The sequence below is a fragment of the Amblyomma mixtum genome, chromosome 5 (genome assembly GCF_055824585.1).
Source record: "Amblyomma mixtum isolate Tamu chromosome 5, ASM5582458v1, whole genome shotgun sequence".
NCBI lineage: Eukaryota > Metazoa > Arthropoda > Arachnida > Ixodida > Ixodidae > Amblyomma > Amblyomma mixtum.
The window spans coordinates 69,564,830-69,580,077 of record NC_143016.1 but is presented as its reverse complement, the minus strand read 5'-3'; the positions used below and the strand labels follow the sequence as shown (position 1 = coordinate 69,580,077).

The 15,248-nt window shown below is 48.2% G+C and overlaps 1 protein-coding gene across 3 annotated transcripts in view; it reads right to left on the bottom strand.

Annotated features, from left to right (window-relative positions):
* Positions 1 to 864: 864 nt before the first annotated feature.
* The window catches only part of Zn72D (Zinc-finger protein 72D), a 43,573-nt gene continuing 29,189 nt past the window's right edge, over positions 865 to 15,248 (bottom strand). For 2 of the 3 annotated variants that reach the window (XM_089544907.1, XM_089544908.1), the window contains 10 exons: positions 10,870 to 11,024; positions 10,722 to 10,784; positions 9,773 to 9,947; positions 9,154 to 9,295; positions 6,114 to 6,199; positions 4,864 to 4,959; positions 3,443 to 3,554; positions 3,260 to 3,357; positions 3,033 to 3,165; positions 865 to 1,601 (listed from right to left, as the gene is read on the bottom strand). In XM_089544907.1, the coding sequence (XP_089401033.1) occupies positions 1,516 to 1,601; positions 3,033 to 3,165; positions 3,260 to 3,357; positions 3,443 to 3,554; positions 4,864 to 4,959; positions 6,114 to 6,199; positions 9,154 to 9,295; positions 9,773 to 9,947; positions 10,722 to 10,784; positions 10,870 to 11,024 (1,146 nt within the window). In that variant the 3' untranslated portion in view covers positions 865 to 1,515. Of the gene's footprint in view, positions 1,602 to 3,032; positions 3,166 to 3,259; positions 3,358 to 3,442; positions 3,555 to 4,863; positions 4,960 to 6,113; positions 6,200 to 9,153; positions 9,296 to 9,772; positions 9,948 to 10,721; positions 10,785 to 10,869; positions 11,025 to 15,248 lie in introns of those variants that run through there. The other variant, XR_016283041.1, reaches the window with a different exon arrangement.

Below are 15,248 nucleotides of genomic sequence, written 5' to 3'. Positions count from 1 at the left end.
CAATCGCGCCTTCCCTGCTGTGTCCATGATGAAACACATTGGAGTCCACTACCAGCATGCACTCCAAACGTGTGAACAATATTGTAAGCGAATAGCATGCTCCGTTTACTTTTATTTGCACCTGTATGTGTCCCACTGTCCCGGAAAGGGTTAAAGAACTCCAGTGGGTCTAAATAAATGCGGAACCCTCCGTAACCATTGTATCGCTTAGAGACGTTAAAACCCACAAATTGACAATCTACACGGTCAGACTACTTTAGTGATGCAAAAAGTGCGAAGGTCGCTACCATTTCTTGAGCGAAGTCGGCGGTGGTACCCAAACACCACAAGACTTTTTTCAGAAGGGGGAGGGGTCCGTACACACCACAACCAGCACGTTTTGGATCAATGAGTGGTAGGAGATCGGGGGCTCGGAAATGCACAGATGACACCTCGGTGTGAACAGACCCCGTGCTGCGACGGTTCCAAATATTGTGTACCATCTTTCGACTGCAAGTGAAGAGTTCAAAATTTTCACAGTACCGCAATCCTCTCCAGCCAACAGATTTGGAAGCTCCGACATCCCAGCACTAATCACATCCTAATTCACTGGAAACCAATTTTTGTAACTGGTTCAAAAAGCAGCTTGCTCATATATGCAAGTCCTAAGAGAGCCCAAAGGCTTAGGAAGCCTACCAGTATAGTGAAATTCCCAACATTCAACCACGGTGGTCACATTCTAAGCTTGGCGGCACGGGCAAAAGGAATGTGGTAATCTGAACTTATTCAGTGACTAGTTTGGAAACACCAGTACCACCACCTTATCCATGCAGTTTCATGTGGAAGACATGCAACTTGCACGGAAGAACACATAAAACAAAGTCATTCACAACGGCAAATCTTTATTCGTGCCCAGCACAAACTTTTTCCAAACACGCCATCCATCACTAGTTTTTTTTTTTCCTTTTTTTCTTCCAACCAAACTCGAACCATGTTTGCCTTTTTAGGATTTCTAGTTTTTCCGTTCAGTCTTCAAAACAAGACAATACAAAAGCAACGTGGGAAGGGTGAGGAGTCCAGCCTGATGCACCGAAGTAAAGCAAAGGTATATAACAGAAATGATGTGTTTAATGTGTTCATTAGCAACACAACAGAAGAGAAAAGAAAAAAGAACGGCAGCATTGCAGTCAATTTTGGAAGCTACAGCAATGCTGGGGTCGACACAGTAGAGATCACACAAGCACAGAAAAAGTGGGGGGAACAGGGCGGCAGGCTGGAATGAGTTGTTCCGCTGGCCTCACTCAGTATCCAAAGTTTTGACCGCTGTCCCTTGAGAGGAGCACACAGACACCACAAAAGATGGAAAGCTTAAGAAAGTGCTACAGGCGTTTCTCCACTAGCAGTGGTGACGGGATTCCTGGGGGAGCAGGGGTGTTAAATACTGTGCTAGTGAAGTGCAAATCGGGCATCAATGGTCACTCCCCCCACTTGCTTCGCATCAGGGAAGAAGCTGCCCGCTGCTGCTGATGTTTACTATCAGGCCTTGGCTGCTGGTGGGTCGCTTTTGGGTGCGGCTGCTGCTGGTGTGGCTTCATCCTTTTTGTCCTTCTTGCCATCAGCACCTGGGGGAAGCAAAACAAGCGCACACTGCCTTCAGCCAGTGCCCCCTGCAGGACGACAGTTACCGGACACAAGCCTGCCACTGGTACAGCGGTAACGGCATGAGGCAATGTTCCACCGTAACACTAAGTACGATGGCAATTTGTGGCTATTTGAAAGTTCTGTTACTACGCATTACCAGACAAAGAGAACAGAGCTACTAATAGCGTATTTGTTTTGTACTTTCTACAGCACAAAGAATTATAGAAGTGAATGAAAATGCTTCGTCATAATACGTACTACATTTAATAAAATATGAACCGGAGCAGCAGCACCAAACTACATTTCTGAGGTGCTGAGACTAATAAGTGAAAAAGAAATCACTATCAATCCTGTTCACTACCACTACATGGCTTTCACTGAACTGCTACAGTGCATGGGATATGAAGCAGCGAGTGTCTGCAGGTTCTCTGCTGAAGCAGCACTTCACAGATGACTCGTGCCAAATAGTGAAATCTCGATGCAACGAATGTCACGGGACTGCCAAAATCTTTCGTTATACTGAAATATTGTAACAATGAGACTCTGAAATCAAAGTTAGTACAGTAAAAGCTTTTTAATTGAAACACAAAGGGATCTGAAAAAAATGTTAGGATTATTGAATGAACCTGACGGCCCCGAAACAACCTTCAACCTTCAAGGACTGTTCGCATCACTCTAAATTTATTGCGCGCATACCATCGGGAGCATTGAAGCAGAACTGCTCCAAAATTTTAAAAGCCTCCCACATCCTTCACGGTGCGACACGGTGGGGGCCTACCGTTGCCGCATCACATCCATCATCAGTGCTACCACTAAATGTGTGGAGGCTTCAATCAACGAACAAACAGCGAACGGCATGCAACGAGCGTGCAGTTTCGCCGTACTAGAAGAACGGAACCATAGGAAATGGCTCAGCAGTGCCAAAGCGGCGAGAAAACAACAATGGGGAAAGAAAACAGTGATGCGCCAATCAGCTTCCGAAACTGTGCTCAGCTGGCTGGCTTAAGTTCGCCGGCAGGATCCTGGCAGGTTGAGCCACTGTTGTTGGAGGCTGGCATGAAACTCAGAAAAGTGAAACAAACTAAGTGGACTGACTGTCCTCTGAGACTAGGCCGTTTGTATGTCGTCACATCTTCTCCTTTAGCGTAAAACAGGTTGTCACTTGTTCATAACTTGGGTACTATGGCAGAATTCAATCAAGCACTCATGTCAGTACCATGCGAAAATAAGCAGCATAGCTGACCACACGCAATAGCAAAAGCACAAAGAAAAAGAAGGCAGCAAGGCTGTTGAGGCCTCATTCGCACAAACACCCTGTGCCATGTGCTTTGCACAATCTTCTCAGGCAGCAAGTGACCCCCCACTACTGCCCTGGGAAACTTATAACAATGAGGGGGGGAGGGGGGGCTCACCCTCATGGTCGGCAGCTTCGCCATCCCGCCTGCGCTTGCGGTTCAGCAGGTTGCGGGCAAACTTGGGTGGTGGCAATGGGTCCATGCCCAGAACTTTGTGTATCTGGCGGAAGGCTACCAGGCGCAAGGCGTGCTGCAAAGAGTGGGAAGATGACAGCCCAAATGTAGTAGTCTCACCGCGTCTCTTGATAGCCAAAAAAGTGGGGTTACAAGTTGCGAAGCAATACCTGGGCACTGGCAGTTATGTCCTCCCGAGCTTGGTCAGTGAGCCCAGCCAGCGCGTCCACAGGCTCTCGCTCGCAGGGGTCCAGCAGGCCAGGGCTCCCTGCAGAAGTGCACGCATGCTTCTCAATAACAGCAGCGACAGTGGGAAACTGGAAGCGGATGTGAGCAAACAGAACAGGACTCACCGGGCAGAAGAATGCCGCCGGCCACAGCCTCCAGGACACGTCGCAGGGCGTCGCCAGGCGCCAGTGGCTGGCTGGCACTGCTCAGCACTTTCTCTACTAGGAGCTCAAGCGCCTGCACGCAATACGCAAGGGGGAATGCATTCATCACCCTGCAACGATGCCACTAAAACCACTGTTAATGCGGCAGGAAATCCTCGGGTGATAAATGCGAAGGGGAATACGTTAGCGCGTGGGCTCAGATTTTGCGAGTGCACTGTCTCGTGGTGCCCTCTTTGTGAAGCAATGCAAACTAGCGCATGCACCACGGATATGTGGCACCCTCTGTTTGCTGCTGTGCAAACTAATGCCATACCATGAAGGCTGGTAGCTAAACAATCAGGGAGGAAGGCTGCTTGGCAAGTTTTTCAATTTGTTCAAAATGAGATCTTCAGTTCGGTGAATATTAGATCACGTGCCATCAAATGTAGGCATCAAATCGGCTGCACGTCCGAACTTTGGCTCGCATGTACAAGCACCCAAAGAGAAGAAATGTGTTTCAAAACAGGTTTTTGCGCCGCAGTGGCAGGATTCGCTAGCATTTTCGCTTGCATGTGAAACAACCTTAAGGATCAAGACTCGATAAACACTTCATGCATTCAAAGTGTCATACATTTTGCGCAACACAACAACAGGCTAGTTTAATAAATATCGCACTGTTGTGCAAACTTGATAACTGATGACAAATGGTGGTGGATTTTGTTATGCATCACTGAAACAAACAAAATGTCAAATTTGCCACACGACAGCGATATTAAACCTATGAAACTAATGGACAGCTTCTGAATCGAGGGCAGACACGCTCAGAATGGTTACACTATGGATGTATGCAATTTAGGTACTGGCAGCGTTGCAGTACGTTTGTAGCAGTGCACTAAAGAATTAGTCGCCGAAACCTTACAAGACATCTCATTCATTTCAAAAAGTGAAATGTGTGGAAAAACGTACAAGATTAGGCACAGAATGGTTACACTATGGATGTACGCAATTTAGGTACTGGCAGCGTTACAGTACGTTTGTAGCAGTGCACTAAAGAATTAGTCGCCGAAACCTTACAAGACATCTCATTCATTTCAAAAAGTGAAATGTGGAAAAACGTACAAGATTAGGTACAGAATGGTTACACTATGGATGTACGCAATTTAGGTACTGGCAGTGTTGCAGCACGTTTGTAGCAGTGCACTAAAGAATTAGTCGCCAAAAACTTACAAGACACCTCATTCATTTCAAAAAGTGAAATGTGCGGAAAAACGTGGTAACAGTGAGAAGTTTTCTTTCAAACAACCAAAACTTTAAAGCACACATTCTTCCGCCATCATGCATCCAAGCTTTGTCCCCAAAATGTGCCCACACATTCAAGCCGAAGCAGGCTTGCCCCCACTCACCCAGGAGTTCAGTGTGCTCCAGGTGGGCACACGATTGCAGAGGTCCCTCAGGATTCGTATGACCATGACGCATGATTGCAGTCCACTTGCCCGAGCCTGCAAGACAGGGCGAGCGCGCGCGCGCCAAGCCCAACCCGCCAGGATAACCCCAAGTCAGGCAAACAGAACAGCCCACAGACGTCCGTCCGTCTGGGCCCCCACGACACCTCCCCCACGAATGAAATGCAAAGACAACGCCGGCTGTTCCGGTGAGCCCCACATACTTCCTCCTTGAACCCCCCACAGGGCCTGCCTCAAGGCTGCCTTTTGCAGACCAAGTTTTTCCTCACAATCTTCCTGCCTGCAGACCTTAACAGCTGTTCAAAAGAGCAAAAATGCTTACAGGCCTGGCTGGCAATGCTATGCCACTGATGCAAAGCTCGGGACTAATCAAAGCTTAGCTGAAGGAAGTTATCACATTGTCCAACATAACACTAATTGCAAAGCCACACAAGCACAGCGGTATTACTCCACATATAAAATCTGTTGATGCATACAGCAATCTAGACACTGGCACCATACTTAACTATCTGCTAATGTACATCACACTGCTATTGCCAATTAAAATAAGTGTCTCATGCAGTCAATAAATTTTAAGGCAGGCCTTTGGCATGCTGTGCCTAACCAGGCAGATTAAGGTGAAAACAGCCTGCAAGACAACAACCCACACTGGACAATGCGGTAACCCCACACAGGTGGGCTGCCAACACACTCTCCCGTGAACCTTGCAGATAGGTGAACATGGTGCCAGTGTGTAATGCTACACTGACACATTGTGCACATCAGATGCATTTGCCAGCCATTCCCCTTTTTCTTTCTGCATGCTTTGCTGCTGTCTCTAAGCCAATGCAAGCTGTACCGATTCAGCCTCGTACATCATTCTTTTTTTGTTCTACCATCCTAGCACTTCAGTGCATGCCTACCCTGAGGCAGACAACCATTTTTTTTTTCTTTTTGTGCACAAGCAACAAGACGCATCAGGTGTCGAACTTTCCAGCCCCATGTTTTTTTTTTTTAAATCTAATTCCATTTCGCTTAGTGCTTTCTTGCTCCGTTTGCTTAGACCCTGGCGTTTTCATAGGCAACGCACTCGTGTGTGACGCTACTGGACAAGAGATGAGGGCAAACGACAAGAGACACAGGGGTGGCGTGCCGCCCCATGCGGAGGAGCACACTGCGTGTAAGACATAAGGCTGAAAAGGTTTCCCAACCTGGAACCACTTGGCATGGCGCAAGGCGGCTAGAGCATCCAGGCATTTCTGCCTGTCCAGAACATCCGGCGGGTCTTTTACACTGGCTAGAAACCAGACGGCAAAAAGGAGGGAGAGAGAGAGGCCCACGGGGGGCACAGCCAGTTAGTCGCCTCGCGGCCGGGTGTTTGACCCCTGGCACCGTCACCACTGCCACACCTCGAGGGGAGGGGCAGGAGGAAGACGGCGGGGGTCAAAAATCCTTCCAGGCTACACAACTTCCACACACGACCACTGCAGAGAAAGAACCAATTAGCTCGCTACTGGCAGCAGCAATCCAGTCCTGCTGCCTCTTCATTGCCTTTTTTTTTTTTGCACCATCGAGAAACCCCCACACCCCTGGGGTGCCTGCCACTTTTCCGTCCATGATTCGCCAGCTGGTTACTATTTTCACCACCCGATCTGCAGCACCCCATTTGCAAATGCACTCTGCACGAGCAGCCAACACAAGCTGCTCCTGAACCACAACAGCCCCTATTGGCCAGTTCTGACTGCTGCTCTCAAAAGCAAGAACATACAGGAGGGAAACCCCACTCGAGCAAGTGCAGGTCAACGATGCACGAAAAAGGATATGCCGATGGAAGTGCATGCATTGCCCACACTTGGGTGGTACAATTACAGGCTTGCCACCTGCAACTAGAGACGAGCCGCCCCTCTGGCCAACAGATGGGTTCTCTCAGAGACACTACTGCGCAGCACTAAAGGGCAAGCAAAGTTTCCGCTCCTGTACGTTGTTGCTCCTTGGGCACAGGCAACGCTCCCGTTTCCCACGTGCTCACTGCACAGGGGCAACACGAGAAGCCGCAGGGAACGGGTAGCAGAATTCTTGGCTCTCTGCGGTGTCCAGATGGCTTGCAGAGAGAAGCCACCATACTGCTGAAAGCCTTTCGCAGGAGACATTAAATTGAAAAAGAAGAAAAGCAAGCACGATGTCAACCTCAACATCCAAATGGGAGCACATGCATGCGTTATGACAGCTTTTATAGCCCTCGTGTATGACGAGTTCACACACGTGAGCCCAGTCATCATATTTGGACAGAGTCTCAAGAAATGTGCGAAGCGACGTGCATATACACTTTTCGTCACCGAGAACGGCACATCTGAGAAAACAGCCAGAATGACAGCTAGATGACGGTTTTAAGAAAAATGCTGCAATATTTGCAAAACGCTCATATGGTAACAGTGAGGCCAGGGGTAGGAAACTCCGGCTAGTTTTGGTTTCAACTTCTTCAGTGCACCTGGTGACAGGGGGACAACAGATTTTAAAAAATGAATCATTTGCGCATATGCCGTGCACATGCACGCAGCCCGACTGTCTGGAGCGATGGCTGAGACATCAAAAAATGAAGCTGCTTTCTTTGCGCAGGAGGTGGTTCGAATCCCACTCAGAGATGAAGTTTTTTCTTCTGGATAACACTGCCATGACAACAATACAATCCTCCAAGTGGTTTTCTCCAGCCGCTATGGCAGCAATAGGCACTGGCATCTGCACTGGCTGGACAATGGTACATATATCTCGTGTAAGGTCCACACCCTGTTTTGAACTACCGTATAGTGCGGGATATAGGTCGAGGTTTTTTCCGAAAAATATTACCAAAAGGTCACCCCTCGACTTATATACAGGCCTTTGGCACAAACTGAATAGTTGTCTAACTGAGCCGCGGACATTTTGGCATCCACATCGTTATCACTTCCATGTTGACGATTCTTTTCTTCCTCTGTCAACCGACGCGGCTAAACGTTGACGCCGGTAATCGTTCTTGGCGTTGTAACGTATTAATTTCGCGACAGCCCGCAAAATGAGTACCGGTACTCGATGTCAGTTCACCGCGGCATTTAAAAAAAAAAGTTATCGAATTCACCGAACAGTATGGGAACATGTCCGCCCAGCGACACTTTGGTGTCTTGGAGAAGAGCATCCAGTACTGGCGAGCGCAGAAAATCGAGGCCCTCATGGTCAACTGGATTAACACCGTCTGGAATCGACGACCCGGCAAACTCCTGTGGTGTCCGAGCATGCTCCTGTTGGATGCCTATCGCGGGCACTTGACCGCTGGAGTGAAGCAGGCGCTCCGCGACAGGAGGACGGAGCTCGCTGTCATTCCGGGGGGCATGACTTCAACACTTCAAGCCACTGAACGTCGTGCTGAATAAGCCCTTCAAAGACCATGTGCGTGAACTCTACAATCAGTGGATGGCGGGCGACAACCCAAAGGCTCCCCCGGCCGGCTGCGCAGGCCGCCTCTCGCCACTGTGGTCACTGGGTGGCTCAGGCTTGGCGCTCGCTGCCCGACGATATGGTGGTGCGGGCATTCAAGAAATGTTACATTAGCAACTTGTTGGACGGTACCGAGAACGACATGCAGTGGGACGCAGCCAGCGCGAAGCAGTCGTCTTCGGACGAGAGCTCAGACAGCTCGGACGAATGAGGAGGCTACGAGTCTGGTGGCACCAGTGAATAAAACGAAGTTTTGTGCCTCATAATTTTTATGTTGACTTTTTTGCTTCAAGGTAAGGGGGTCGACCTACATTCCGCCTGGACCTATATTCCGCATTATACGGCAGGTAACTGAGAACAAAATACGGTTATTCGTTTTTGTTGAGTTCGTGTGAGGGCTGCACCTTCAAAATTCAGAACGGAATAAAAAGAAAACTGAGGCCCTTACACGAGTTTATATTGTACAGGAAGTTTCCTTCCCCTGGCGAGGCCCGGGGAGAAAAATGCATTTTTCTGCTGCTAGAAGACATCTTTCTTGCTGCAATATTCAACCCCTCTGGGAGCCCCGCAACACAGTACTGCTGGCTTTGATTTAATGCCACGTACCTTGTGAAAGAAAGGTCTAGCACTCAGTGAGCCCCAACCAAACGGCAAAATCAAAGTCCAGTCAATATCATAGCTTGGCACACTTCTAGTGACTCTTCCTCTGGGAGGAATGCTATGCTCCACATGTAGCAGTAATGCAAGCAAGCACGCTGTTGGCCAAGATAGGCAAACCCCTACCGTTACTGGTGTCTCCGTCCCGCACTACGGGTGACGTAAGGGTTACCCAGACTGTAACTTTGGGATCCGAGTTGTTGGTCACCGATACGGCAGCATCCTGAGGGCTAGCACGCACCTCATACTTGTCATCCGGGGTAACAGTCTGCGAGCAACAAAACTTGTATTAACAAAAAAAAAAGGCTTACTTTGCATAATAACCAATGCCACTGCACGTGTGCACAATGCTAAGGCAGCCAATATGTTAGCGGAACAGCTCTGTAAACAAACGCAAACAATTACAACTAATAAAGAGGTGGGGCAGCAAAGCTGCTGGAGTGGGCGAAGGAGACCTTTTGCAAAAAAAAAAAAAAAAAAGCTCAAGCGATGCTCTGCTGAGGACTGCGAGTGAATCGAAATGTGAACTTGCTCAGCTAAATGTCTCGTATCAACTTGCACAGTAACAACTCTCCACTGTGGCATCCCACACAGCAGATATAGCACGTTGAGATGTTAACGCCAAAAGTCACGAATGCTACAGCACCGTTTCCATAAGGCTAGACTACGGCAAAGCGCCGCACAGTGCGCCACTCATCTGTTCTAGGCACTGCAGCAATCAGAAAGGAGGAGACGCGACACTCACAGCCAGATGCTTGGGCAGCAGGGCTGCAACACGGGCCAGAAGAGTGCGGCCAGGCTTCTCCGAGCACATGACCACCAGGCCAACAGTGAGGTCCCCTGCCAGCAAAAGGCCCTTGGCCAACACCCCAACCCGCATGACACCCTTGAGCAGGCGCTGCGGCTGCTCCTCTTTCTTCCTGCACAATGCCACACAGACAACAAGCCGCTCTCAACACAGGCTGCTACAAAGCCAAAGGCCGGCACTCAGCGAGAGAGAAATGACACAGTTAAAGGTGCACTGAAGAGGATTCTGAACATGTCTTTTTGCCGCGGGAACTCGATCCACACGTTCCTAGCATTCTTAGAAACTTCGATATATTGCCCTGTGTGGCCGATTTCCCCAATTAAAACGAATTAACGTCTGGCTCCCGTCTTTTTTTTTTAATTCTGCCTCGTACGGTGGGCGGAGTCGACCAACGCGTGGAGCGCCTTTCACCCAGTCCCGTGGAGGCTTTGCTTTCGCTTTATTTTGTTTTTTAGGTTTCCATGAACAAATAGTTTCATTCGCAGATAATATAGCCGTAAAATAAGCCCGAAGAAATAAATATACAAGCGGACTATTTGCTACTATGGACTACTACGTATTACTCCGCCGATGGCAGAGCGGCAAGCCGCCACGGGACTGGGTGAAAGGCACTCCACGCGTTGGTCGACTCCGCCCACCGTACGAGGCAGAATTAAAAAAAAAAAGGCGGGAGCCGGACGTTAATTCGATTTAATTGGGGAAATCGGCCACACAGGGCAGTAAATCGCAATTTTCTAAGAAAGCTCGGAACGTGTAGATCGAGTTCCCGCAGCAAAAAGACAAGTTCAGATTCCTCTTCACTGCACCTTTAACATATGCTCCATGAAGAGTCTACACCAGCACATGCTTAGCATAGTGGCTGCACAAACTGTCTTTGTATACTGACCCTTCCTCTGGCTTCTTGGCATCATCAGCTGGCTTCTCAGCCTCCTCTGGTTTGGGCTCAGTACTGCAGATTGAAACGAAGACGTCGTTCATCCAGAGGAATCGGGAATGACATGTCACTCACTGCAAGGTGTAAACGCGACACTTACGTCTCGGCAAGGGAGTCCGACACCAACTTGAGCGCCTTCTCTGTGTTCGTGACCATGCGCTGCACCTGCCCGAGATCCTCCTCCTTGGGATAGATTAGCGAGTGCTTGGCCATCACATGACGGTCGTCCACTGAATCTGGACGGCGGGGCATCGGCTGGAAGCATGAAAATAAAACTGTGGCAAGAAGGTGCGCCACTCTCCCAGCTTATATGCACACTTTGGCTGTCCAATGCATGCAAAAAGAAGAGTACTGCAGTCGTGGCTGCATGTACCGGTGACCACAAAACTGAACCAAAACTGAACACACTCGTTACGATTCTCACAGAACCATATCTTCGGTAACAAACCATTCACCGTGGTTCGCAACCTCTTCCTACTCGCGCATCTCCAATGAACTGCCAGTTTTTCAAGACTTCGAAATAAGCAGGACTGACTGCAAACCTGGCCAAGTTTCATTGGTTCACCATGTAAGGGTTCCAACTGTCAAACTCCAGTAATGCAGCAAAGATATGGCTGACCACTGCACACAACTCATCATGTACTGTGCTCAAGACTGTTTGAGAAACGTAACAGCGGGGTTCTACTGTACTGTTAAAAGGCACACCAGCAGCCACCAGCATGAGCCTATGAGGCCCCTGCACAACAACTAAACATGGTACATACATTGCATTGGGCTTTATGGCACTCAGGCAACTAAGGTCATCATGCAAAACAAGTTTAATATCTTCGTTAGGTAGGAGGGAGTCAAAAGGTTTTTAAATTGCTACAACTTCTAAAGGAATTTTCTCCAAAGAGTAATATATGATGGAATGTCATGTGTTCATCGAAAAATTGTGGGAAATGTTTTTCCCCCATCCCTTCAGCAGTGTACATGAACATAAAATGCGGGTTATGGTGATCACTTTTGCGCACAGCTCGCATGTTAGTCTCTTCTTTTGCAAGAATAAAACTGTAAGGTGCGTGTCCACTACGAAGGCGACATAAAATAACTTCAATGAAACGTTCTTGGTGTAAACTTGACTTCCATTCTCCTACGACGGGTTTAACTAGGTGTAGTTTATTATTTACTTCCATTCAGACTGCCATTTACCTAAAAAAAAAAAATGGCACATGCTCTGTCTGTGGTAAACCTCTGCTAATACCCATAACGAAATGTCAACAACACAGCATTGGTGGGGGTAAGGGAAGCAGAAGTAGGGAAGCATGATGTAAACTCTGCGGGAGCCCAGAGAGCCATCAAGATGCCTGCATTTCCCATCACATGATGGCCTGCCACCGCACAATACCATGCTTCTTGGTTGACTATCCATTTTTTTTTTTCAAGTGACACACAAATACAACATGATGACCTATGGCCCATCAAGCACATCATTTGACAACACACCAATGGACTACTCCAGGCCTCCCAACTGCTTTAACTGCAGCTTGAAAACAGGTGCCATTCTCAAAACCACGACTTCAACGTGACGTGATCCCTATTCACCGACCAACTACTGCAAACTGTTTGCATGTGGCCAAAACACCACACCGACCTACTCCAGCGCACGCAGCAAGTATGCATCTGACCCGGCAGATCTAGAAGTTATCTTCTGGCTCTGTCAAACAGGCTGCAGTGGCAGTAGAGCCATTTTTCTCATCAATGGGGCCAATGCAAGAGCGTGTATGGGGTGCAGAAAGGAGCCTGCCTACCAACTAGGGGAACCTGCACAAGACAGCTGCATTCTACAACCCCACAAAGTTTGGATCCACCATGCAAAGAGGCAAGTGTATGCCAAAAGACTGACACAGCTTCAGAATACAGTTGATACCGGTTATATTGAACTCGTAGGGGTTCAAGCAATACAGTAAAACCTCGATAATTCGAAATGCCAATTTTTAGAATTCCTGTGATCCCATAATTTCTAATCCAAAACTGATTAGATGATTCGAAGCAGCAGCCTGCATCAGCCCAGTTAACCGCAGATCTGGGGGTACCATGCAGGAATGTCCGATCCAAATTTCAGGGCAAACAAGTGAAGTGGCGGCCTCACAGAGCTTAGAGACACTGCCGAAGAGCAATGCCGATGCTTGATATGTGAAATGTCTCAGCCCCAGTGCTACCAGCACAAAGAGCAGTCTATGGTACGGCTTGCAGAACACCGAAGCGCGTGCCTGCCCTTGTCTCGGGACACTGACATTCATGCTGTGTCCACAATGGGTTGACCGCGTGCAACACTGGCCTGCACCATTTCCTTGAGCGCTGTGCTATGGTCAGGTTACTGGCATCCGATTGCTTTTAAGTACCACTTCATATAAGTCGTTTCCGTGAGAAATCAGGGGGTCGACCTGTTTGCAGGGCCCAAGGTAGCTTTGGCGGCGCCCGGTCCCGGCAGGACGCATGAGGCTCCAGGAATCAAAAAAGTTTGTTCGTATGCAGATCAGTTCCGCTAAACAAAATTCAAATTGCGCACAGTTTACCTGGCTCATTCGCGCAGGCGGTCACTTCCTCAGACGAGCGGTAGACGGCGCGAGGGCAAACTTCAGGTAATTTCCAAGGCGTGCATCGCATCGGAATCCAAAACTACAGGATGACTTGCTGTTCAGTTTGCTGCTAGTCTGTCGGGCTGCACGAGTGTGTTGAGGCAGGGCGGAACGCAGCTTTTATCTCCATTACTTTCAGACTGCTGTCCTAGTGATAGCATCATTATGCCTCTGTTACTTTGAGTTGCTGAGAGGGACGGGGCAGGGGTAAGCATTGCCTTTTTTTGGCCACTTGACTACATTCATGCAGGACATGTCATGGTCTAACATAACTGGTTGATTTCTAACACCCTAACAAGGCTTAAAAGAAAATGATTGGCAATTACATGCGTGGTAATGCAACTGATGAGAGCTAGCTATCGAGACAATCACATTTTAATCCCATTTGTTTACTGTCTATTCCACAAATGCAGGCTGCGCTGACTACCTCCAAAACCCTTGTTCTCGGCGCATTTGAATTCTGCGAAAGCCAGAGCACAGAGACTGAAGATAGCAAGGCAACTACTACTGCTCGCAATAATAGTAGTAGTTGAGTAGTTTATGGGGTTTAACGTCCCAAAGCGACTATGGCTATGAGAGACGCCGTAGTGGAGGGCTCCGGAAATTTCGACCACCTGGGGTTCTTTAACGTGCACTGACATCTCACAGTACACGGGCCTCTAGAATTTCTCCTCCAAAGAAATTCAACCGCCGCGGCCGGGATCGAACCCGTGTCTTTCGGGTCAGTAGCCGAGCACCATAACCACTGAGCCACCGCGATGGCACTGACGGGCCTCTAGAATTTCTCCTCCAAAGAAATTCAACCACCGCGGCCGGGATCGAACCCGTGTCTTTCGGGTCAGCAGCCGAGCACCATAACCACTGAGCCACCGCGGCGGCACTGCTCGCAATAAGTTTCAAAAGTCTTCGAACGCACCCCTCTGATTGACTGGTGAAGAGCACAGCTCAACATCATGCATATCTGGACATTTAAGGGGAGATTCTACTCGAAGAAGAGAAAAAAAAAAGCCACCCAGAACAATAAAACTTGGTGAGCCTATACTGTTCGGCTCTTTTCAGGACACTAATTACTTTCCTTCTATCTCGCATACTTTTCGCACAGTGTTGCTAACGAGCATTAAGCAAAGCCCTCTGATACACCTGCTTTCACGTAGAAATTTTGCACTGGCAATGAAGAGGCATAGCTCATTTTGTAGCTTACTAACTGTAGAATGCAGACAACTAGCTCAAATTTGGTTAAAGAAGTTTATAATATATAAAAAATAAAATAAAAATTGTGATGTTACCTTTCATTCTGGCATGCATTACTCTTCTTTCAAATTTTGATAAATTTGCATTACAGATACTGCAGTACTGAACAAATATTTGCAAGCTGCACATTCTAAAGAACAGATGTGGCAAGTTTCACTGCGGTATGAAAAGTATAACTACAAGAAACCCTGTGCATAAACTTGAAAATTAGCTGAAAATTGCAAACCGAAACAAATGCCACTTCAGTTCGTAACCTCTTTACTCAACAATATGCAGCAGAAATGACATGAAACTTGGCATGAGGAGACATGATCTATACAGCACTCATCCATCATTGCTAAAACTCCCCAGCACCATAGGTAACATTCTCATGGTCCTTGCGATCCATGTCCTCAATGCGAGCCTTTTTCGCCGTGCCTGAGCAGTTTGCCGTTCAGACATCTTTTGGATTCATATCTTGTTCCTCAAGTCACTAAGCCCAAGGAGACCTTTAGGTGGAACAATGCCAAACTTTTTGAGTACCAGTTTAAAAAGTGTGTCCCCCCCTGTTGAACCACACGGCCACAAGGGCTGTGGCAGTCTCAACAGCAGTCCCAGCAGCGAACTG